This window comes from Nomascus leucogenys, chromosome 2, assembly GCF_006542625.1.
Source record: "Nomascus leucogenys isolate Asia chromosome 2, Asia_NLE_v1, whole genome shotgun sequence".
In the NCBI taxonomy this organism is placed as follows: domain Eukaryota; kingdom Metazoa; phylum Chordata; class Mammalia; order Primates; family Hylobatidae; genus Nomascus; species Nomascus leucogenys.
In genome coordinates this window covers 28471203-28493783 of record NC_044382.1, presented here as the reverse complement: position 1 = coordinate 28493783, position 22581 = coordinate 28471203, and the positions used below count along the sequence as shown (strand labels likewise).

Here is a 22581-nt window from a genome sequence, read left to right as displayed (position 1 = left end):
AGCCTAAAGGTCCATGAAGCCTGACTCTGTCCCCGGTGTCACTCATTAGCCCTGTGACTTTGAGTAAGTAACTTAACTTCCCTGTCCTTCAGCTTCCTCATCTGTAGAATAGGAGTAACAACACCTGTCTCTCCAGGTTGAGAAAATAGGACACCTAGTTCAGGACCTGGCACATTTTAGGTGCTCAATAAATACTGATAGATTGAATAATTGGACTAATGGTGGCATGGGCAACCCACAGTCAGTGAATAAATGTTAACTGAGCACCTACTAAGTGTCAGGCTCTTTGTGCTAGATATTTTCTATGCTCCATCTTCCTGAATTGTTCACACTCCTGTAAGGGAGGTGAGATTCTTATCCCTTAAGGTCGCACCACAAAGAAGACGCAGGAGGGTGGGCTGTTAGTGGCTGGCCTCCCTCCTTGCCCAACTGTGGAAAGGGAGTCCCAGAGAAGGCAGGTCGCTTGCCCAAGGTCACGCAGAAAGCCGAGGGTTTCCGTCGCGAACCCCCCTCCCCACTCGCTCAGGGCTCTCCAATCCGCAGCTCTGCGTGCGGGGGCGCGCGCATCCCCCCGCCGTCCGTCCGTCAGCTGTCTGTCTGGGTGTCTACGCGGGCGCAGCCGTGCACCCTTCCCCAGCCTCGGGCGCTGCGCAGGGACAGACAAGGCGTTCGCAGCGCCCTGCCCGCGCTCCACGCCCGCAGCCGCCAGACGGCAGCGCCTGAGTCCGTGCCCGCCCCAGCCGTTGCGCGGGAGCCGCGGGGGCAAAGGCGCAGTGGCCAGCGGACCATCTCTCGTGCCCTCGTTCTCTGCGCTCCGGGGCAGCTGAGCCCCGGCCAGCCGCTCTCCAAGATGAAGAAGCTCCAAGGAGCTCACCTCCGCAAGGTAGGGCACTAGGGCGGGGGCGCGGGGGCGCACCTGGAGGAGGGTTGGAGAGACCCGCCCCCATCGAGGCCCCTGGGGAAGGTCTGAGGACGCACCCAGACCAACTTCGGGCTCTGGGGAAGGCCCGACTCAGCTGGATTACAGGGAGGGTCAGGGTCACGGTCTCACGGTCTGCGCCCCCACCTCTGCCCCAGCCATCTGGGGTTCGGGATGTAGTATGAGGGGAGTCCTGGTTCACTGGGCCAGGCCTATGAACAGATGTCTGCAGTCCCCGGAGGCGCGGGGTAGGGGCGGCCGGCGCCAAGCACCCACCTCTCCCTAGTCCCCAATTCCACCTTGCTGCTCCCCGCCAGGGGCTGATTGCCCGGTGTAGGGGGTATTGGAATACCTGAGCGTTGAGCTGGACTCATCTGAGGGGTGGGGAGTGGGAGGCGGTCATCCATACTGAAGCCGGCTCCCTGAGCCTGCGGGAAGACTCTCCTCTTTCCTGCCTGCTCCCTCCCCGCCCCCTTAGCTTCCTTGCTGAGACCCCAGGCTGCCCCTCAGCAGGGCTGAAGGGAGGCAAAGACAGGGAGGGGGCTATCGGAGGCCAGAGGATGTGGTCAATGAAGATGGAAGCTGGTATGGGAGAGTGGCCGTGGGCCCAGACCTCAGGCTGTCTCCACCTTGCCATGTGGGATTGGACCTCTCAGCCAAGCTGTCAGCATATGGGGAGGGGGAATACGGGGGGAAGTTTTCTGACTTGTACCAGTCCTAACTAAGGAGTCAGATCTCCTGAGTACTATTTCTGCAGCTGCCACTTGCCTGGTGACTTTGGACAAGTTCATTCTCTAACCTGAACCTCCTCTGGCTCAGCCCCAGCCTGGAGGCACCAAAACAGGCCCCACTGGGTGTGTGAGGTGTAGGGAAGAATGCTAAAGGGCTGGTAGATGTGAGAAGATTGTTCTCAGGGGCTGGTGTTATCAACCTCCCTACATACACACACATTCACACTCACACTCACTCACACACACACTCATTCATTCAAGTTCTCTGCTGTGGGGCAGCTGGGCTTGGAACCACTGTGATGTGTCTTTTTGTTTTTTTGAGACGGAGTCTCGCTCTGTCGCCCAGGTTGGAGTGCAGTGGTGCGATCTCGGCTCACTGCAAGCTCCGCCTCCCAGGTTCATGCCATTCTCCTGCCTCAGCCTCCCGAGTAGCTGGGACTACAGGTGCCCGCCACCACGCCTGGCTGATTTTTGTATTTTTAGTAGAGACGGGGTTTCACCATGTTAGCCAGGATGGTCTTGATCTCCTGACCTCGTGATCTGCCCGCCTCGGCCTCCCAAAGTGCTGGGATTACAGGTGTGAACCACCGCGCCCGGCTAGTATGTCTTTTTTATTCACTGACATGAGTGACTTCTTGGGACCATTTGTGAGTCTCTTGGGTCCTGTTTCCCTTCTTTTCCACTCTCCTTCGCTTCCCTCTGTGCCCTCCCTCCCCACAAGAGGCCTGTCCCTCTTGCTGGGTGCTGGGCTGGGGGGCCAGCAAGCTTTATCTCATTTAATCCTTTAACAATTCCAGGGGCTAGGTCTTAGTAGCCCTACTTTATAAATAAGGCAACTGAGGCACAGAAGGATGAGACTCACTGCTTACCTGCTGGCAGGCTAGGCAACCTAGAGCCAACAGGGCAGAGGGTTGGTTGTAGGTTGCTACCTCCTCTCAGGGTCCTTTCCCTTTTCTCAAGCAGAATTGGGTGGGAATGAGAAAATGCCAGATTTCTGCAAAGGAGCAGCACTGCTCAGAGATGAGCACTGGACTTAGAGTCAGGGCATCTAGGTCCAAGTCTTGCTGTGCCTTTAACTTGCTGTTTGACCTTGGGCTCATCCATTCTTCCTGAAACTTGGTTTCCTAATCTGCACAATGATGAAGTTGGACTCCAGATTCCTATTGTCTCTCTCTGTCCTGAAGAGTCTTGGCTTGGGCAGTCTTGAGTCTCCCAGCCCCTGCTGCGAGTCCCTAAAGGCGAGCATGCAGGTCTGACAAACTCAGCTGTGTGTTCCTGCATGCCCCTGGGGTAGGGAGTGGGAGATTCAGGAGTGGGAGCCTTACACCCAGGAAGAAGTATGAAGCAACTCATTCAGCTTTCAACCCTGCCCCAGCTATTTGATTGCTTTCTTCCATCTCCCAACCAGCCCCATCCTCACTGTGCCAGCCTCCTGGGATTCACCCCATGGTGGGGTTGGGGACTCCAGTTGGGCTCCTGATTGGCTCAGCTTTGGAGGACCCCATCTCCTGCCCCTGGAGCAGAAGCAGGCTTCCCTCTGATTGGGGGAGGAGGGGGACGAGCTGGCAGTATCCTGCTCTTGGAACTCTTGTCACCATGGAAACAGAGAACCGGGACCGCTCCGTGAGCATGGAAAGGGCAGCTTCTCTGGAGGGATCAGAGAAGCCTCATTACTGGGACCTCCTGCTAACTGGCCTGAATGGTGCTGGGCTGGGCCGGGGGTGTCTCAGGGTAACAAGCCTGCTCACCACCCAACACCAGGAACAGTATCAACTGGCTGCCACTCCATTTCTCCCGGAGCTCATCTGGGAGTGAGAGGTTGCTGAAGGCTGATGCTCACCCAGCTGGAGAGGCAGCCTTAGGAAAAGGGGCATTGGAGGGGAAGGGCGGGTTTCACGTAAGTCTGGGATCTGCTGCTCCTGTCACCTCAGCATGTTCATGATCACAGCTAAAGAACTGCCAGGCATGTATTTGCTTCATCCCTTGCAGCCTAGTTACTTTAAAAACAGCTCTTCATGCTCTGTCATTGTCATCGTCACCCATAATAATGCCTGGCTGTTCCTGTCACCATGGCCTCTTTGGCCAATAGCCAGTTTCTGGCAAAATCACCACTGTGGTCACCATCACTGAGGGTCTCCTAAGGGAGAATGCCCCATGGACCTCTCACCCACTTTGAAGCATGAAAGGAGACCTTAGGAACAGCTGGCCTCTGCTCCCCTCTGGGCATGCATCTCCTCTCCAGGGACAGCAAGATTATGACTTTCTGAGACAGATCACGGCTTAAGTACCTTCTTTCTGCTCATGAGCCAAAATTCACAAAATTCACCCAGACCTCAGGCTCTCCCTACCTTGCCTGGTGGGGTTGGACCCCCCAGCCAAGCTGTCAGCATGCGGGGAGGGGGAGTATTGGGGGACGTTTTCTGGCTTGTGACTGAGAAGTACCAGTCCTAACCAAGGAGTCGGATCTCCTTGGTTCTTAGTAGGCCCCATTTGAGCCACGGAGCATAAGTGGACTCCCTCCCTCAGGGGAACCCCAAGTCCCTCCAAGTCCTCTCCTTTCTATGCTGAGGGCTCCCAGCTTCTTCCTGTTGTCTTCCTATCACCTCTTTTCCTGAACACCCTCCAGTCTGGTCACCTGCCCTTTGGACATGCTCCATTTTGTCTGCATCTTTCTTAAAATAAGGTGCCCGGAACGGAGGAACACAACTCCAGCACTGGTGGGTGAAGGAGACCTGGCTTTCGCATCAGGAAGCCTTGGGCTCCAGACCTAGTTCTTCCACTCACCAACGTGGTAGAAACCTTGGGTATGTCATGACACCTCTTTGAGCCTCAGTTTTCCTCATGTTGAAAATGGAGCTTAGATGAATATTGAGCTCAAAAAGTTGTTCTGAGAATGAAATCAGGTAACATGAGTGAGATGTCTACTGCAGTGGGCACATAGTAAGTGCTCAATATACAGTAACTTACTAAGATCATCATCATCCTCTTCATCTTCGTCATCCTCATCCTCATCAAAATAGGACCATCCAGCTGGCCACGGTGGCTCACGCCTGTAATCCCAGCACTTTGGGAGGCCCAGGTGGGTGGATCACGAGGTCAGGAGACCAAGACCATCCTGGCTAACATGGTGAAACCCTGTCTCTACTAAAAACACAAAACATTAGCCGGGCGTGGTGGTGGGCACCTGTAGTCCCAGCTACTCGGGAGGCTGAGACAGGAGAATTGCTTGAACCCAGGAAGTGGAGGTTGCAGTGTGCCGAGGTCGTACCACTGCACTCCAGGCTGAGCGACAGAGGGAGACTCTTTCTCAAAAAAAAAAAAAAAAAAAAAAATAGGACCATCCCTTGATTTGACCTCTGTGTTAGCCAGACTAAGGTCAGGGTAGCTTTGTTAGTGCCTAAGCTACCTGCTGGCCCAGTAAGTTTTGGTCGCCTAAAATCCTGAGGCTCTCCTGCATATGACAAGGTTAGTCCAGTTGAGAGCACTTGATTATCTGGACTGAGAATGTCTTTTCATTTAGCCCTGTTCAATTCCAGAGTCTTGTCTCGAGGTCACATTTCTGGCCTGGCCTCAGTCTTCTCCCCAACCTCTTTGGTCTCTCTCATTGGCAGCCTGTCACCCCAGACCTGCTGATGACCCCCAGTGACCAGGGCGATGTCGACCTGGATGTGGACTTTGCTGCAGACCGGGGGAACTGGACAGGCAAGCTGGACTTCCTGCTGTCCTGCATTGGCTACTGTGTAGGCCTGGGGAATGTCTGGCGCTTCCCCTATCGAGCGTACACCAACGGAGGAGGTATGGGCCTGAGGTCCTGTCGGAGGGTGTCTGGGGTGATGGGCCAAGGCCCTGGGGTAGAGTGAGCTTTTAGGTGGCCTCAGCCACTATCTCCTAGGCGACCTTGGGCAGAATTCATTGAAAGTGGTTTATAGTAACTTGGGGCTGGGAGGAAGGAGTTTACCCTGTCTTGTCCTTCTCATCACCCAAGCCCTTCCTTCCTCCCTCTCATCCCCAGGAAGGATACCCACATGGTTCCCTCTCTAAGGCTGGCCACGCCACGCCCTGCACGGTGGGCAGAGGGAGCTGCCTCTGCTTCGTGATAAAGAGCTGTATCTGCCTGCCGATGATCACTGCACTTTCAGTGTTCTCCCCGCCCCCTCCTTCCTGCACCTCCTCCTGAGCTGTGCTCCATCAATCATTCCCTCTCTTGAGTCTGCAATCTTTCCTCCTCTCTTGGTTCCTTCCATTCAGGCTGCAAACACAAAGTCTCTCCCATCTTAAACAAATTTCCTTTCGTCCCTGCTTCTCCATCAGGTGACGGTCCCAAGTCTCAGTAGCAAAAGCTGGGGCTGAGCGCTTACCACCTGTCAGGCCCTGGGCTTGGTGCTTTCTGTGCCCATCTCATTTAACCCTGGTGATGACCCTATTGGGTAGGCACCGTGGATATGATGAGGTAGCTGAAATTTGAAGAGACCAGCGTCCTTGCCCAAGGTCACAGGGTGGCAGACCCAACATTCCAACCCAGGACTATCTCCTCCCTAGCCAGTGTGCTCTCACCAGCACTCTGTATCTCCTTCTGTCTCTAGCAAACTCTGAAGGAAGCATATATTGAGAAAGTGAGAGAAATCCAAATAAAGCTAGATGAAGCAAAGAAAGGATAAATTTACATGACTAGGATGTGTGGGACTGGAGCTGGCCTCTGAAGCTCTAGGACCTTGATGACACCCATGGTGTCTCTTGGCAAGCACTCTCCCCATGCCCCTACTCTTCCTCTCTGTGTGCTGGCCTCATTTTGTCCTGAGACAGGCTTCCTCCCCGCAGTTGGTGGGGGGCAGGCCTTGGGGGGAGGTGGCCACAGGCAACTCTGCAATGACTTCATCTTCAAATGGGTTTAGCAACCCAAGAGCTTTGCAGAACTGCTCTGTCTGAATGAATCTATACAGAATTGCAGGGAAGGTCTCTGATAGGCCTGGCTTTGGATAGGTGCCCACTGGGGAAGGAGGAGAGGGCGGTGAACTCCCTCCTCCCAGCCCCAGGTTATGATAAACAACTTCCAACTAATTCTGCCCAAGGTCACCTAGGAGGGGGTTGGTCGATGTGACTGGCAGCCCTTCCAGAGCCATATGGTGGTGGGCAGTTCTCTAAAGAAGTGACTGCCAGTATGAGAACCAAAGGGGAAGGGCTACTGGGCCCACGGAACCACAGGTGCAGTCACAAGTATCTGAGGCGGCATGGTGGGGAGGGGCAGGCAGATAGAGTGGAGCCAGATTCTGAAGGGTGCTGGTTTCTGTACTGAGGAGTCTGCACTTTCTTCAGTAGGAAATTCACAAGTTCTCTCCCTCATTCATTCATTCATTCACTCCCTCAGCAGGCGTTTCTCAGCGTCTGCGCTGAGCCTAGCACTGTTCTGAGCACTGGGGCTCCAGAGGTGAGTAAATCCCTGCTAGTCACTCTGGCCCTCAGCAGTCTGGTGTAGAACAGAAGAAACCTACAGTGTTCCATCAGGTCTGAGGGGGCGTCTGCAGGCCAGGGGAGGGGCGGGGCTAGAGCTGGGCTTTTGGGGGAGCTGCCCCCAAGGCCCTTGCTGACCACCCCACTCCCGGCAGGCGCCTTCCTCGTGCCCTACTTCCTCATGCTGGCCATCTGTGGCATCCCCCTCTTCTTCCTGGAGCTCTCCCTGGGCCAGTTCTCCAGCCTAGGGCCCCTGGCTGTCTGGAAAATCAGCCCCCTCTTCAAAGGTGAGGCCTCAGTGGTCCCCAGGGAGGGAAGGGCTCAGGGTCTGGGGGAGGCAGGGAGTTGCCCCCAGAACCCCTGCAAGCTCCAGGCAGAGATGGAAGTGAAGCTCAGATAGCTGCCAGCTCCCCGGAAGCCACTCCACCCAGCTGGCAGAGGGCTTGGCCTGGGCAGCCCAGCAGCCTCTCCCCACACTAGGTGCCGGCGCAGCCATGCTGCTCATCGTGGGCTTGGTGGCCATCTACTACAACATGATCATCGCCTACGTGCTCTTCTACCTCTTCGCCTCCCTCACCAGCGACCTACCCTGGGAGCACTGTGGCAACTGGTGGAACACAGAACTCTGCCTGGAGCACAGAGGCTCCAAGGATGGCAACGGGGCCCTGCCCCTCAACCTCACCTGCACCGTCAGCCCCAGCGAGGAGTACTGGAGGTCAGGCAGCTGCTGGCCCCGCAGCATCTGAGGGGACCCTGCACTGCTGAGGGTGGCCAGAGGGCATTCCCAATGGGCTCAGCATGCACCGCCAAGATGAGCTCAGGTGCTGGTGGCAGGTGGACTCTGGCTTCTAATCCCAGCTCTTCACCTGACCAAATGTGTGACCTTGAACAATTTATTTGGCTTCTGTTGCTTTATCTGTAGCATGAGGGCAATAATACCAGGTATCTCAAAAAGGTCGTTGTGAAGATTAAAGGAGAGAAAGCATATATTAATAAACTGTGCAGTCCAGTCTGGTGGATAGTAAGTGCTCAATAAATACTAGCTGAGAATGATGATGATGATGATGATAACAGTAATAGTAACATTATGGTGTCTCAGTTTCCTCCTCTGTAACAGGGGTTGGTAACACTACCTGCTTCATAAGATGTTATTCAGTTAGTCATTTAGCCACTCATTCATATTTTAATAAATATTTATTGAGCAACTTCTATATCATAGGTAAAGCACTTAGCATAAGGCCAGGACTGTACATAGTAAGGACCATCTCAGACTCCTCTAATAGAGATAGGGCTATAATAGAGTAAGGGACTGTTATCAGAATTAAACAACATAATGCAGGTGAAACCATTATCATGGTGCCAGGCACATGGTGGGTCCTGGGAATGGTGGGTGTCAGAAGGACGTTGCACTCATCAGCCTATCCCATTGCCCCATTTTATGGTCAATAAAACAAAGCCTTGTCACTGCATTCTGCCTTTGAAAGAAAAAAGAAGAAAGAAAGAAAGAAAGAAAAAGAAAGAAAGAAAGAAAGAAAGAAAAAAAAGAAAGAAAGAAAGAAAGCAAGAAAGCAAAGCCCAGAGGCTTGCTCAGTATTGCTCAGTAATTAGTGACAGAGATGGTATTGACACTAAGGACTCCTGAGTCCTGATCCTGTTCTGGAACATTCTAAAATAGCCTGGTCCCTAGGTGGGACTGTTGGCTGGCCAGAGAACACAGACCCTATAACCCCATCCCTTCACCTGCAAAGGACTGCTGTTAGGAGATTTCTCCCAGATAGGCTCCGTGTCTTGAAATGTTTTGGTCTTTAACCTGCATGTAGTGCATAGTTCATTCATTTGTCCACTTCAAGTCCATCTGAAGTGTCCACACCTGCTGAAGAGTTTATCTGACCAGTGGGAAAGAATCAGCCTGAGTTTGCAGCTTAAAGCCAAAGGATTTGATACAGTCACTGGCAGCTGCCAGGGTGGTCTCCATGGCCATGCCACAGCCCACTGCATCAGTCAGGATGCATGCAGGAGGCCGATGGATTGTCAGAGGGTTTCACTGAAGGGAGTTTAGTGAAGGGACTTTTCAGAGGGTCATGGAAGCCACAGCGAAAAGTGAAGCATCAGTGACTAGCAACAGGGACAGCTATCACCACCCCTGAACCTAGGAGGCAATGGGAGGGAACCAGGAGAGAATCAGAGCCTTGGAAGAGGGGCTGCCTAAAGAACACGGTCATGGCCAGGCCCTGGATGGTGTGTGTGTGTGTGTGTGTGCGTGTGGTGTACACATGTATATGCAAATACCCAGACCCCTCATTCCTCCCTGCACTCTAGTCTCCCACTGTTGCCTCCCATTAGCCAAAACCACATGGAAGCTGAAGAGGAAGGAAGAAGAGGAAGGGTGGTCTTGAACTCCTATCCTCAAGTGATCTTCCTTCCTCAGCCTCCCAAAGCTGAGGAAGGGGTAAGGTCTGGTGAGGCCAGCCTCCTGGGTCACAGTTGGTCGGAGAAGGATGGAGAGAGATCAAGAGGGCGTCAAGTGGAGAACAGCAGTAGAGCCTTGCAGGCTGGACATGGCTTGACTCCGTGTCTGTGGAGCCTGGCGGGGTGACCAGGGGACACTGAGACCTTTGTCTCCCACAGCCGCTACGTCCTCCACATCCAAGGCAGCCAGGGCATCGGCAGCCCTGGGGAGATCCGCTGGAACCTCTGCCTCTGCCTGCTGCTGGCCTGGGTCATCGTGTTCCTCTGTATCCTCAAGGGTGTGAAGTCTTCGGGCAAGGTGAAGCCTGGGAGGCCCCGGAGGCCTGAGGGGCTGGATGGGGTGAAGGCTTCCTGGAGAAGGCAGGGCATGGACTGAGCATGAGAAGATGAAGAGACTTCAGCTGGCAAGAGGGGAAGGGAGAGAGCCTTGAGACTGGGGGATGAGGGCTGCTTGAAGAGAGATATGGAGGTGAGGACGCATGGGGGCAAGTCTGCTTTACTAGACTGGAAGCTCACCAAGGCAGGGTCTACATTCAGCTGTATCCTGACCCAGTGCTTGGCACTTTGAATGAGCTCAGCAAGAGTTTGTCAAACACTTGGAGTGTGAGTACATGAGTTAGGGGGCTCTTTGAGATGCAGGTGACCAGAGCTCAGTTATCACACTCAGTTGGAAAGTCCAGAGGGTGTGCTTCAGGCACAGCTGGGTCTAGGGGTTCAATCAGTGTCATCAGGAAGCTGGTTCTCTGGGTCTCTCAGTAGTGCTTCCTTCCAGGTTGACTTCTTTCTGAGGCTTCATTCTTCGTGAGGTCACCCTAGCAGCTCTAGGCGTACATCTAAGCTTGGTAAAGGGTTGTCTTTCCCCAGTTTGAAAATATTTTAGAATTGAGTTTCACTGGATGAGCAGGGCTGTGCATCCATCCCTAAATTAATCCTTGTGGCCGGGAGGATGGAAGGCTTTTCTTGGCTGGGCATGGGTCATGTATCCACCCCTGGAGCTGGGAATGGAGTCAACTCCATGGTGAGAAAGTCAGGTACTGTTATCTGAAAAAGGCAAACTAGAGACTGGAAGACAAAGCCACGGATGTCTACTTTAGATGATGAAGGGGTGGAAAGAACGATAAAGCCATTTTGAAAAAACTCGGGGCCGGAGGTAGTGGCTCAAGCCTGTAAACCTAGCACTTTGGGAAGCCGAGGTGGGTGGATCACCTGAGGTCAGGAATTCAAGACCAGCCTGGCCAACATGGTGAAACCCTGTCTCTACTAAAAATACAAAAATTAGCCGGGCATGATGGCAGGTGCCTGTAATCCCAGCTACTCGGGAGTCTGAGACAGGAGAATCGCTTGAACCCAGGAGGCTGTAGTTGCAGTGAGCCAAGATTGTGCCACTGCACTCCAGCCTGGGAGGCTGAGCGAGACTCCATCTCAAAAAAAAAAAAAAAAAAAAAAAGAAAAGAAAAAACTCAGAAACCTTCAGGATGCCTTGCCCAATCATTGATAAATCAGAACTTGTTTCCTCTGCAAGGTGCAGACGATACCAGAAGTATCGTTTACAAGGAACAGAGCCATTTAAGACAAAAAAGACAGGGTAGAAACCATACAGAGGGGAGAGGTTATGGTAAAAGCCAAGGCAGTGAGGACGCTGAGACTTGATGGTGTTTGCTGAAGGGGTGGCTGGAGGTTTGGGAAAAGAAGGAAAGAGGGAGGAATGAGTTTGGGAATGTTGAACGTCTCAGGATGATGCAGAGTGAGTTTGCAGGGGCAGGGAGTGGACACAGGGAGGAGGAGGCTTTTATAACCGACAACGGCGGCCTGGACCAAGGGCTGCAGTGGACATGGCCTTGGGAAGCAAGGTGGTGGTGCTTTGCCGATGCTGGGTGTGTGAAGGGAGGAGGGAAGCCTCATGGATGAAGGCCGGTTCCTGGCTTGGGCTACCCAAAGGCTGGGGAGGCAAGTGACACAGATGAATTTACAAGGAGTGGCACTGAGTGAAGGTCCCCAATGCCATCAGCTCCTCACTTATCATCTCTCAGGTGGTGTATTTCACGGCCACGTTCCCCTACCTCATCCTGCTCATGCTGCTGGTCCGCGGAGTCACCCTCCCAGGGGCCTGGAAGGGCATCCAGTTCTATCTCACCCCCCAGTTCCACCACCTGTTGTCTTCCAAGGTGAGCCCCTCAGGGCAGGGTGCAGAGGGGGGGGCCAGGCCTGAGCTGGAGAGTGGAAAGAGGGCTCCCTGGGACACCCCAGTACCAGGCACTCTGCTCAACCCTTATTGTGTCTTTTTTATTTATTTTTATTTTTATTTTTTTTCTATTTTTAAATTGATAGGTAAAATTTTATGTATTTATCACGTACAACATGATGTTTTGAAGCATATGTACCTGGGGGAAACTGTTAAATCTAGCTAATTAGCATATGTATTATCTCACATAATTATCATTTTTGTAGTGAGAACACTTAACATCCACTCTCTTAGCATTCTCCAAGAATACAATATATTGTCACTAACTGCATATTATACTTCATTTATTATTATTAACAATCCTGTAAACACTATCCTCATTTTACAGAGAAATAAACTGAGGCTCAAAAGGGTTTTTTATAAGCTTAAGGTCATACAGCTAGGGGATCGCAGAACAGGGATCCCAGCCCAGATTTGTGTGACTGTAAACCCCAAGAAGGGCATTAGTGACGATGGTGATAACAATGGTACTGACAGTTAATGTTAATATTTATTGACTGGTGACTGTGCCTGACCTTGCCCTAGTGTTTTACATGCATGTGTGTAGTGATTTAACCCGCACTCCTCCCATGAAGTAGGCACTATTCCTATCCCCTCATTACAGATGGGGATCCTGCAGTCCAGAGGGGTGACCTGGCTTGCTCAGGCTGCACAGCTAGAAAATGGTGAAGCTGGGGTCCAAATCCAGGTGCCAGGATTCCAGAAAGGAAGTAAAGGGGTTATGCAGGCTTACCGCCAATACAGATCTCCTGCACACTTTACATTAGGCTCTGTGTCCTTCAGAGCTGGACCAAGCTTAGAGACCATCTTCTAGATCCTGGGTGGGAAACTAAAGCCTGCAGAGGGGAAGGGACTTGCCCATGTCCCACCGTGTAGGTGTTGGGGCAGGCTTTGCTCCTGGTCCACGTTACTTGTGAGTTAGGCTGATGAACATGCCATCCCTCGTGACCACGCCATCCCTGGAGCTGTCACACTGTCTTCATTCACTGCCTTCCTTCTCTGTCCTTGACCCTCCGCACACCCTCCCTTTCCAACCTTCCCGGCACAGGTGTGGATTGAAGCTGCTCTTCAGATCTTCTATTCCCTGGGTGTGGGCTTCGGGGGGCTCCTCACCTTTGCCTCCTACAACACGTTCCACCAGAACATCTATAGGTCAGTGTCCCACACCCTTCCAGACCCTGGGGTCCAAAGCAGGGAGGAGAGTGGCTGGCCAGGGAGGGCCTCAGAGGCTGACAGGAAGGCCCACTCACCCTGGCCCGCACCTGGACTTCTTCTGGTAGAGACACTTTCATCGTCACTCTGGGCAACGCCATCACCAGCATCCTGGCTGGCTTTGCCATCTTCTCCGTGCTGGGCTACATGTCTCAGGAGCTGGGCGTGCCTGTGGACCAAGTAGCCAAAGCAGGTGGGCAGGCTGCCGGGCCTCAGCGGGGTGAGCATGTGTGTTGGGTAGAGATGGGGCTGGGCCAGTGGACCAGCAAGATTATGGATGGGGGCCAGGCGTGGTGGCTCATGCCTGCTGTCCCAGCACTTTGGGAGGCCAAGGTGGGTGGATCGCTTGAGGTCAGGAGTTCGAGACCAGCCTGGTCAACCTGGTGAGTCCCAGTGTCTACTAAAAATACAAAAAGTAGCCGGGCGTGGTGGCACATGCCTGTAATCCTAGTACTCAGGAGGCTGAGGCAGGAGAATCACTTGAACCCTGGAGGTGGAGGTTGCAATGAGCCAAGATTGGGTCACTGCACTCTAGTGTGGGCAACAGAGCAAGACTCCGCCTCAAAAAAAAAAAAAAAAAGATTGTGGATGGGTATGTCATGTGTGTGCATATGCACACATGTACATGCAAAGGAACATGTCCTAGCTGGTCTCTGGTGGTCCATGTGCAAGGAGATGGGTGAGCAAACGAGTGTGCATTAACCCATGTCTGGAGGCAAATGAGTTTCTGTGCAAGATTGTCATGTTTTGTGCTTTGGTTGCACAAATAAGTCATATTGTGTGTGGAGGTGTCTATGTGCAAGTGGAAAGGGCGAGAATGATCTTGTGAATCACTGTGTCTTTTGCCAGTGGATGCATGTAAATGTGTGTGTTAGTGGGGTTACTTGTACCAATAATTGTGTACATAAGTGTATTTCAATGAGGTTTTATATTGGGGTCTTGTGTTTGTTTATCAACCTATGTTTATCGAGCACCTACAATGTGCTGGCATAGGTCCTGGGAGTTAAGGAATTGTCAGAGGGTGCATTTAAGTGGGCATCTCTGGGTTAGGCAAAACAAGTGGCCCAAATGAGTGTAAGTGGCCGTGTGTGTCTGAGTGTGCATATGGGAGCCTACTGCATGACCCAAGCTGCTGACCCCGTGTGCCTCTGGCCCAGGCCCTGGCCTGGCCTTTGTCGTCTACCCACAGGCCATGACCATGCTGCCTCTGTCACCCTTCTGGTCCTTCCTCTTCTTCTTCATGCTTCTGACTCTCGGCCTAGATAGCCAGGTGAGTCTCGTCTGTGGCAGCAGGCACCCCGTGTGTGTGTGTGTGTGTGTGTGTGTGTGTGTGTGTGGTGGGGATAGAACTCTGACCCCCAGCCCCTCCTCTCTCCCCAGTTTGCTTTTCTGGAGACCATCGTGACAGCTGTGACAGATGAGTTCCCATACTACCTGCGGCCCAAGAAGGCGGTGTTCTCCGGGCTCATCTGCGTGGCCATGTACCTGATGGGGCTGATCCTCACCACTGATGTGAGTGGTGCTGCAGGGAGGATGGCAGGTGGGCGGGACAATGGCAGATGCCTGCAACAAGATCTCTGGCCCCGCTGAGCAGTTGCTGGGCCCCCTCCATCTTCCTCTTTGCAAGGAACCCAGTCCCTCCCCGGCCCTATCTCCCAAGGGAGGCAGTTTGGCCTTGTGATCCAGAGTCCTGGCTGTGGAGATTTAGTCTGCAAGATCTGGGTTCAAACCTTACTCCTGCACTTGCTGAGGGGGCTTCAGGATAAATGATTTCCCCTCCCTGAGACTGTTTTTCCTTATCAGTAAAAGGAGGGTTCTATAATAGACGGCCGTCATGGGACTCAGATAAGACGAGGCCTAGAAGGGCTGGGCTGGCAGCCAGTGGTCACCCTGTCATCTTGTGCTCCCCGTCAGCATGGCTGCTTCCTGCTCACTTCTTGCCAGGGGAAGGGGCTGCAGCAGAGAGTGAGGCCCAGGAAGGGGACACCAGAACTGTGCTTGTGTTTTAGGGGGGCATGTACTGGCTGGTCCTTCTGGATGACTACAGCGCCAGCTTTGGGCTGATGGTGGTGGTTATCACCACGTGCCTTGCCGTGACACGGGTGTATGGTGAGAAGAGCCATGGGAGGCGGAGTCGAGCTCTCCGCAGTGGGAGAACGGGAGTCTACCCTGGGGACCCCCAGTACCTGGGTCCCTGGTCCCAAGGGCCAGGGTTTCCAGTGGGGGCAGCTGGGGTAGAGGAGGGGCTGCTGGCGCTTGTGGGGCTGGCGGGTGGGGCCATTCCTCCTCCCCTCCCCTGTGCAGGCATTCAGAGGTTCTGCCGAGACATCCACATGATGCTGGGCTTCAAGCCGGGCCTCTACTTCAGGGCCTGCTGGCTGTTCCTGTCCCCAGCCACGCTCTTGGTAACTGGGGAGGGCGGGAAGGTTGCTGGCTGGGGCCCCAGAACTGAGAGTGGGAGTCCCCTCTGCACATTCAGTCTGGTAGGGCCACCCTGGTCCACAGTGGAGGGCTGTGGGGTGGCCACCAGAATCCTAGTCCATCCCCTCTCCTGATGTTCCCAGCTTCTGTAGCTGTGCTGGGCCTGGCCCTAGTTCAGTTGGTTAAATGGGTGGGTCTTTCCCAGCCCCCAGGCCTCAGGATTGGAGCCTTTAGGCTGTGATTTCTATCTTGGGGTTAGAGCAGCTAAGGGTTTGGGGTGCTTCAGAACTGGGCTGCTGCAGGCCTTGGTGTTGGGTCAGCTTCGAGCTGGGCTGGCTCAAGCCCTGCAAAAGCTCCAGAGATGGACCACTTCAGGTTCCGGTACAGCTTAGGATCCTGGGTAGCTCTCGGCTGGACTGTCTCAGGCCTTGGGCTGGCACTAGGCTGGGACACCTCGGGCCTTAAGGCAGTTTAGACAAAGGCCCACAGTGATGCTGGGAGTCCCCACTCTGCAGGCCCTGCTGGTGTATAGCATCGTCAAGTACCAGCCCTCGGAGTATGGCAGCTACCGCTTCCCACCCTGGGCTGAGCTGCTGGGCATCCTGATGGGCCTGCTGTCCTGCCTCATGATCCCAGCTGGCATGCTGGTGGCTGTGCTTCGAGAAGAGGGCTCACTCTGGGAGGTGAGTCTGCCCACCCTGTCCACTCTCAGCCTTCCTGACCTGTGGCCTGACCCTAGGTCCGCCTGCTAGAACAGAAAACATATGCACCCACCCCTTATCCAGCTTCTTTTAGCCTGAGGAGACTTGCATGAGCTGAGGCAGATTCAGGGGCTGGAGTCCTGCCCTGTGGCACTTTGTACCACATGAAGCCTTAGAGGAGGGGGTGGCACAGTCTAAAGACCACTGTTAACCAGGGACTGGCCCCAGGTCCCACCATGGGTTGGGGGTGTGCCAGGTCTTGAACTCAGGTCACCAGCCCAGAGCTTGCATCTGGAACTCAGGGTCAAATGGCGACAGCGAGGGACCCAAGAGGGCAGGCTATCACCCTACTCCTGTGCCCAGGAGTCCTGCTGTGTCCCACTGGTGGCCCGGGATAGAATGATGGTGTGAGCCCTGCCCACGCCTAGGGTTTTGGGGAAGGACTCAGACAAACATAGAGAGTACACTCTGCCACGGGATCTGAGGCCTTGGAAGAGAGGAGTAGTGACTCTGTGGGCCAGCAGAAGTGGTGTGGTCTGAGCCTCACTGCACCCTCTGAACACTGAGGCCTGCACTTCTGCCGCTGCTAGTGTGGAGTCCTCCAGTGGCAAGAGGCCATCATCATGCATGCAGCTTTAGTGAGCCCGATGGATGGCATCCAGAGAGAGCCTGAAGGCACCCACAATATACGCATCCCACCAGAAGTGTGCTGGAGCCAGCTAGCACTGGTTCATGAGAGCTAATCCTTAAATATTCAGGAATGTGTGAGCTAGGTGTTAAACCATTGGTAGCTAGGAATTGGCAATGGTGGAGATATTTACACACAGAAAATGGCTAGAAAGCGGGCCTCCCTTGCACCCCACCCCACAGTCTGCTTACCAGCACACTACTGCCTCTCCTCCACTTCCCCCATGTAGCTCATGCCCCTCAGCTGCCCCCACCACAAGGCTCCACCTGCAGGGGTTGCTCAGGAGGCAGAAGTGGTTTATGCCTCCCCCATCCTGCTGCCAGACCACAGGGGCACCCTAGAGTCTAGCCTCTGCGCTGCCTGCAATTGCTGTGTGACTTGGGGCAAACTCCTTCCCTTCTCTGAACCTCAGGAGCTCCACCTCTGCTCCTTGCTTGACAGCCAGGGTGCCTGCAAAGTGAAGGAAGAGAGGGGAGTTGCTCAGGGTGGAGGCTCCAGCTCCCAGGAAGCTCATGGTCCCCAAGCCTTGCTAATGAGCCACTAGGAATGCTGGGCTCTCCAGCAGTCACCACCGCCCCGCTGCCCTGCTGCCCTGCTGCCCTGCCCCACAGCCAGGTGGAAGGGGCATGTTTTGGGGGGCTCGAGAGGTGTGGTGAGCACTGCGGAGGAGGCATTCCCCAGCTCAGGAGTGCCAGCTTCAGAGGCCAGGGCTTCCAGCACTGACCCTAGGATCAGAATCCTGCCTCTGCCATTTGCCAGCCTCGTGGCCCTAAGCAAGTTACTGCACTTCCCTGAACCTCAGCTTCTCTATCTTTATTTTTATTTTATTTTAATTTTATTTATTTATTTATTTATTTATTTATTTTGCGACAGAATCTTGCTCTGTCACCCAGGCGGGAGTGCAGTGCAGTGGAGACAGTGAGCATAGTATCCAATAGGCAGTTTTTTTTTTTTTTGTCTTTTTTTGTTTCTTTTTTGAGACAGAGTTTCACTTTGTCACCCAGGCTGGAGTGCAGTGATGCCATCTTGGCTCACTGCAACCTCCGCCTCCCGGGTTCAAGTGATTCTCCTGCCTCAGCCTCCCAAGTAGCTGGGATGACAAGTACCTGCCACCATGTCCAGCTAATTTCTGTATTTTTAGTACAGAAATTAGCCTGAGGAGGGCTGGTCTTAAATTCCTGGGGCCAGGCTGGTCTCAAACTCCTGGCCTCAAGTGATCTGCGCACTTCAGCCTCCCAAAGTGCTGGGATTAAGTGTCTTTGTCTTTAAAATGGAGAGAGTGATACCTACTTTTAGGCCTGCTATGAGAAGAAAAGAAGCTTATCAATATAGTCTGCATTGTGAAAGGCAGAAAAGCAAAATATTTTAAAGGTTCAGGATGCGGTCAGGACAGGTTCAAATCCCAACGCCACCACTTCCCACCTGTGTGACCTTGGCCAACTTAACTAATATCTCTGAGCTTTAATAATCAGATAATATCAGTGCGGGCCGATGATAAAAGTACTAATACCATTCTCATTAGGACACAGTAAAGATTAAATTAGCCAGTGCTTAGCACGGAGCTGGAGTGCACTGGGTGCTCAATTTTAGGCCAGGGGTTCTCACAGGGGGTGATTTTGCTCTTGGAGGACATTTGGCAATGTCTGGAGACATTGTTGGTTGTCGTGGAGGGGAGAGGGGTACAAGGAGTAGTGCTCCTGTCATCTAGTGGGCAGAGTTCAGGGATGCTGCTAAATAACCTTCCACGCACAGGACAGCCCCCATAACAGACAATTCTCTAGACCAAAATGTCAGGAGCACTCAGGTTAAGAAACTGGTCTGAGCACCCCCGTTTTCAGCTGGAAACAAATCTAAGTCCTTGTTCTCAGGGAGCTTGTATTTTATTGTGGGGGACAGGCAATAAAGAAATATGTAAAGGTAAGTTCTGCACTTAAAAAAAAAAGGAGTACAGGAATAAATGGAGAGTGGTACTCTGGCCAGGATGGTCAGAGAAGACCTCTCTGAGGAGGTGACACCTGACTAACTGGACAGGATGATCCATGTAGCTATCTAAGGTAAGAGCATTCCAGGCAGAAAGGCAACACATGCAAAGGCCCTGAGGCAGGGGACTGGCATGTTTGAGAACAGCATGGAGGCCAGTGCTACTGCTGGAGCAGAGGGGGTGGAGAGAACTGGTGGAGCGGACATCACGGAGGTAGGCAGGGGCCAGGAGCTGGAGGCCCTGGTGCACATTTGGATTTCATTTCCAGCGAGATGTGCAGCCATTGGCAGGCTTCTGAGCAGTGGGGTAGCATGCTCTCAACACATCTTCCTAAGTATCACTGTGCTATGAGTACCGAGCTGTGGGAGACCCCGGGTAAAGGCATCACACGTGGTATCTCCCTTGGAACCTGCCCAGTGGACTGCCCAAATGTTAATTGCCTCCTTTCTTTAAGGACACAGGGGCTCTCTCTTCTCCCTGGCAGGACAGGCAGAGGGATTTGGGAATGTGGTTGAGGAAGAAGGAACTCTGGAATCTCCAGGTTTAGTCATCATCTTAGTCACCCCGACTCCGTCCATGGAAACTGGGGCTCCACGAGGGAAAGGTCAGAGGCAGAAGGAGGCAGGTCGGGGCTGGAAGAAACCGGGAAAGCCAGCTGCAAGCCCACCTCAGTTCTCCCGGTTCATGGCTCTTTTCCAAAAGCCCCCAGGTCCTTAAGTTTCAGCATTTAGGGGAAGGCTCCTGGATTGGCATTCAGACACTCTGAGGAGGGGCCTGCCACGTAATTATAGCAACAGCCGCCACTTCCCAGGCCTTACCCTGTTCCCAGCACCCTGCTAAGTGCCTCATCTCAGTGCCTTCACAACAACCCTGTGACAGGACTGGGATTCCCGAATTACAGACCAGGAAGCAGAGCACCCAGAGCCGAGTGGCATTGCCAAGAGCCATCCAGCTTGCAAGTGGTAGAACAGGATTCTCACCCAAGCAGGTGGATCCCTCCCCTGGGGAAGTCATAGTGCCCCCCACTTCCCCGCCAGGGGGCTGTGGCCAGGACTCGCCCAGTGATGTGGTCAGGTCTTTGCTGGGTGCCTGGCCACAGTGAACCCTCCACCAGCGCTGCCTGTTTCCTGTTTTCACTGCTCTCGTTGCTTTGCTGCAGCGGCTCCAACAGGCCAGCCGGCCGGCCATGGACTGGGGACCATCGCTGGAGGAGAACCGGACGGGCATGTATGTGGCCACGCTGGCTGGGAGCCAGTCACCAAAGCCACTGATGGTGCACATGCGCAAGTACGGGGGCATTACCAGCTTCGAGAACACGGCCATCGAGGTGGATCGTGAGATTGCAGAGGAGGAGGAGTCGATGATGTGAGGCAGGAGGCAGGTGGGCAGAAGGCCCTGCCCGGGACCTCACAGTCCCTTCTTAGAAGCCTGCAAAGGTCAGCGGTGCCCTCTGGGATTCTGAGAGGCTATGGGGGGCTGCCATAGGGATGCCAGTCCCCCAGTGGGGGTCCCTCCTGCAGCCTCTGCCTCTCCTGAAACCTCTGACAACCCCCTACACACACACAGGCACACTCAGACCCATTCAAAGCTGAGAATGATCCAACTCAGCCCTACTTTGCAGATGGACATATTGAGTCCAGGAGGGGAGGGACTTGCCCCAGGTTGCATGGCAGAGGGGACTTGACCCCATGCCTCCTGACTAGCCAGCTCCCTTTCCCATGGGGCAGTTGGCACCACCTTCTCATCTCTATTCAGGGCCTACACCCCTCCCTTTTTTGGGGGATCCTGTCCCACACACCTCAGCACAACCAGAATCTCGAGTTGGGCAGGGAGGGTCAGGGCCACAGAGGCTCTTGAGGCTCTGAGGCTGTGGGGATCAAGGGTCAATGAGTTAGGTGGGGAGAAAGATCCCTGGGGGCTCCTGTGTGCAGGACTCCTGAAGGAGGTGGGAGCTGAGGGCCCTGGAGGATGGGGAAGGTTTGCAGAGAGAGGAAGAATAGGGCAGGGTGGGGAGGAGCTCTGGGCCAGAGGATGCTGAGCTGCCTGGGCAGAGACCAAGAGGGTTGGAGACACTAGTTTTACAAGGTTACAGGAGGGTTCAAGACAGAAGGAAAACTAACAAAGGGGGAGCCAGGGATGATGGGGTGGGCAGGGGATTTGCATGATGAAGAATATCATTCCGGATCTGTGCAGAACGGATCGGAGGGGACAGGGTGGAGCGGGGAGGCCTGTGCAAAGTGGGAAAGAGCTGCCAGTGGCCTGAGCCAGGGTGCTGGGGCTGCGGGTGGGGAAAGGAGGCCCCAGCACTTCAGACAAAGGCCACCCCTTCACCCACTGGACCCCAAGCCGCAAAAGCTGGGGAGGTAGGAAGGGTCACTGTGAGGGCCCAGGGCCCCTCTCTTCCCATCTCCCTTGTCCTGGTGGCCTTCGGTGTCTCTTCCAGTTCCAGGAGCTGCTGGGAAGCTGGCCTTCATTGTTGGTGACAGGGCAACCATGGGACTAGGAGGTGGCCCATACACATGGCTGGCTGGTCCCGAGGCCACCCACCCTGTTCCAGGACATGGGCCCTGGGCCCGGTGTGGGGGTAAACGCAGAGGGCAGAGGGTAGCCCTTGGTACTGTGGGTCCCTCAAAGAGGAGGGTGGGGTGCAGAAATGCCTCAGCATGGCTCATGCACACAGCATTCTCCAGTGGGGCAGGGCTCCCTCGTGCAACAGGCCTCCCTGTGGCCAGCCTCTATGCCTGTCTCTCGCTGTGTCCCCCCATCCCCTTGTGTTCTGTTGGTTCATTGTTAATAAATATCAAATGAGGTCATGCTCCTTACCCTGTCTCCTTACTGCTGAGAGCCATGAAGTGGGCAGCACAGGGCTCCCCAGCTCCCACTGGACAGGGGAGGAAACAGGCTCTGCTCCCTCCTTCCCCGGCTCTCCTGGCTTCTGCCCTGGGTCTGACATTTCCCTGTGGCAGTGCGGGGTGGGTGGGGCTCAGAAAGGAAGACAACTCCAGGCCCTTAGAGACTACTTAGTTCCCTGTTACACAGACAGACAAACCGAGGCCCACGGAGGGAAGGAGGCTGGTTCAAGGTTACCCAGCCAAGCCGGGCAGAGCCTGGGGCAGCGGGGGCCAGCAAAGCGGAGCCCATGAGCCCGCTGCCTCCTTCCCTCTCCCACTTCTCCTCAGCCCTGCCTGCAGGTGAAGGCCGGAGCTGAAGACCAGGGCTAGGAGGAGCCAAGAGTTTCCCAGGCCGGAAGAATCTCCGAGTTCCACCCACCCCCTCCTGGCAGGGCCTTGTCATATAAAAGAACCCCAGGTCCTTTCAAATGCGAGGCCCAGGTGTTTGCAAAGGCTTTGATTGGGGGTGGAAAGGAAGGGCGGCTGCATATTTCAGATATTAATAAATTCCCCCTAACAAAGGGCCAGGCCCCCCTCCCACTCCTCTTTGTCTGGGGCTCTGGGTGAGGGGAAAGAGATGAATTCGCTAATTTGCAAAGTGTGTGAGAATGGTCTTCAGAATTCAGGTGCTTCTTCCCACAGGGCAGGCTCCAGCCCTGCTGGCAGCGCCCTGGTACTGAGCCTTCTCAACGTGCCCTGTCTGGGGAGGAGGTGCTCTCTGCCTGGGCACGGGGCCATGGACTTTCGAATATTCCTCACCAGCCTCTCGGCTGCAGCCAGGTGTCCTGGGAGTCAGGAACGGAGCATCTTGGGATTCTAGGCTTCCTTTCTCCTCAGATTCCAAGTGTGAGATTGGAGGGTTGTAGGAGTCCATGGGT

At 54.2% G+C, this 22581-nt stretch overlaps 1 protein-coding gene across 2 annotated transcripts; it reads left to right on the top strand.

Moving 5' to 3' along the window:
- The first annotated feature begins 485 nt into the window (after positions 1–485).
- Positions 486–21634, top strand: SLC6A7 (solute carrier family 6 member 7). 2 transcript variants are annotated; one of them, XM_003266635.3, is made up of 14 exons: positions 486–883; positions 5262–5445; positions 7254–7385; positions 7579–7813; positions 9727–9865; positions 11598–11732; positions 12858–12961; positions 13090–13214; positions 14179–14291; positions 14402–14533; positions 15031–15130; positions 15326–15426; positions 15958–16125; positions 19972–21634. In XM_003266635.3, the coding sequence occupies exons 1-14, from the start codon at positions 851–853 to the stop codon at positions 20179–20181; spliced, it is 1911 nt and encodes a 636-aa protein (XP_003266683.2). In that variant the 5' UTR covers positions 486–850; the 3' UTR covers positions 20182–21634. The 2 variants fall into 2 exon arrangements, with proteins under 2 accessions (XP_003266683.2, XP_030682496.1); XM_030826636.1 differs by lacking the exons at positions 486–883; positions 5262–5445 and adding an exon at positions 5690–7075.
- The last annotated feature ends 947 nt before the right edge of the window (positions 21635–22581 follow it).

What these genes read in the sequence shown, in the direction of transcription:
- SLC6A7 (XM_003266635.3), top strand. Translation starts at nt 851, where the DNA reads ATGAAGAAGCTCCAAGGAGCTCACCTCCGCAAG. An exon ending in CCCAGCGAGGAGTACTGGAG is followed by an intron (nt 7,814 to 9,726) that starts GTCAGGCAGCTG and finishes TGTCTCCCACAG; the next exon opens with CCGCTACGTCCTCCACATCC. An exon ending in GGCTGATCCTCACCACTGAT is followed by an intron (nt 14,534 to 15,030) that starts GTGAGTGGTGCT and finishes CTTGTGTTTTAG; the next exon opens with GGGGGCATGTACTGGCTGGT.